The sequence below is a fragment of the Penaeus monodon genome, chromosome 34 (assembly GCF_015228065.2).
Source record: "Penaeus monodon isolate SGIC_2016 chromosome 34, NSTDA_Pmon_1, whole genome shotgun sequence".
In the NCBI taxonomy this organism is placed as follows: Eukaryota; Metazoa; Arthropoda; class Malacostraca; order Decapoda; family Penaeidae; genus Penaeus; species Penaeus monodon.
The window spans coordinates 34,345,405-34,346,220 of record NC_051419.1 but is presented as its reverse complement, the minus strand read 5'-3'; the positions used below and the strand labels follow the sequence as shown (position 1 = coordinate 34,346,220).

The 816-nt window shown below is 38.7% G+C and overlaps 1 protein-coding gene across 1 annotated transcript in view; it reads right to left on the bottom strand.

Moving 5' to 3' along the window:
• The window catches only part of LOC119594778 (methionine aminopeptidase 1D, mitochondrial-like), an 11,963-nt gene that overhangs the window by 3,206 nt on the left and 7,941 nt on the right, over positions 1-816 (bottom strand). The window contains exon 5 of the mRNA XM_037943868.1: positions 538-648. Coding sequence (XP_037799796.1) covers positions 538-648 — 111 coding nt within the window. The remainder of the gene's footprint in view (positions 1-537; positions 649-816) is intronic.

Here is an 816-nt window from a genome sequence, read left to right as displayed (position 1 = left end):
CACGCCTCACACCTAGATGATGTCTTCACATGATGCACAAATAAGCCTGCTCTAAGTTGTACGTGCTAAATAGTCATGTGCTTGTTTAGCCTTAGCTGCAGTCGTTGAGGAGAAATAGCCCCTCGAAAGTAAGCTTAAACTTTCCCACACTTCTGATTTTCCCCTTGAGCAGTTGATATCATGTGCACCCCAACCTGTGATTTGGTATGGGGTTCTGGGGTTCTCATTGTTAGTGGTTTAACTTATTTATTACCAGCACTCCCAAAGTGAATCCAGAGAGTACTGATGGGCCCTGTCCCTAAGGAAGGAGACATAATTTGTAAACTAATAAAAGTCTTCTTGGACCAACAATGCCTGTACATCAGTTTTCTGGATTTGTGTGGGAGATAGCTCAGAGCCCCAAAACCAATCTAGCATCTACCTGATGTAATTAAAAAATGGGAAATTCACTGTTAATTACAATATAAATAATGAACAAACTTGATGGAGTGCAAAAATATATATACAAATAAAATAAGATCAAAACACTGTACTTACAACAATGGTAGATATCTGGGGGACCATGAAAATAAGTGCCAATACCATGGCCAATAAAGCATGGAACGACAGTGACCTTCTCACGTCTGGCAACTTGTTCTACTTTATGACCTGAAAGAGAATGAAAGTGAGGGTGAGAAAAAGTCAGAAGTAAAGACAAACAGTTAGTGAACATTACTGAAAAAGATGGTCTTTCATTTCCACCTAGTAAACAATAAGATAAAAAGCTTGGTGGAAGTCCATAGTATCTGTAAGCCAAGAAAATAATGTGGCATAGAA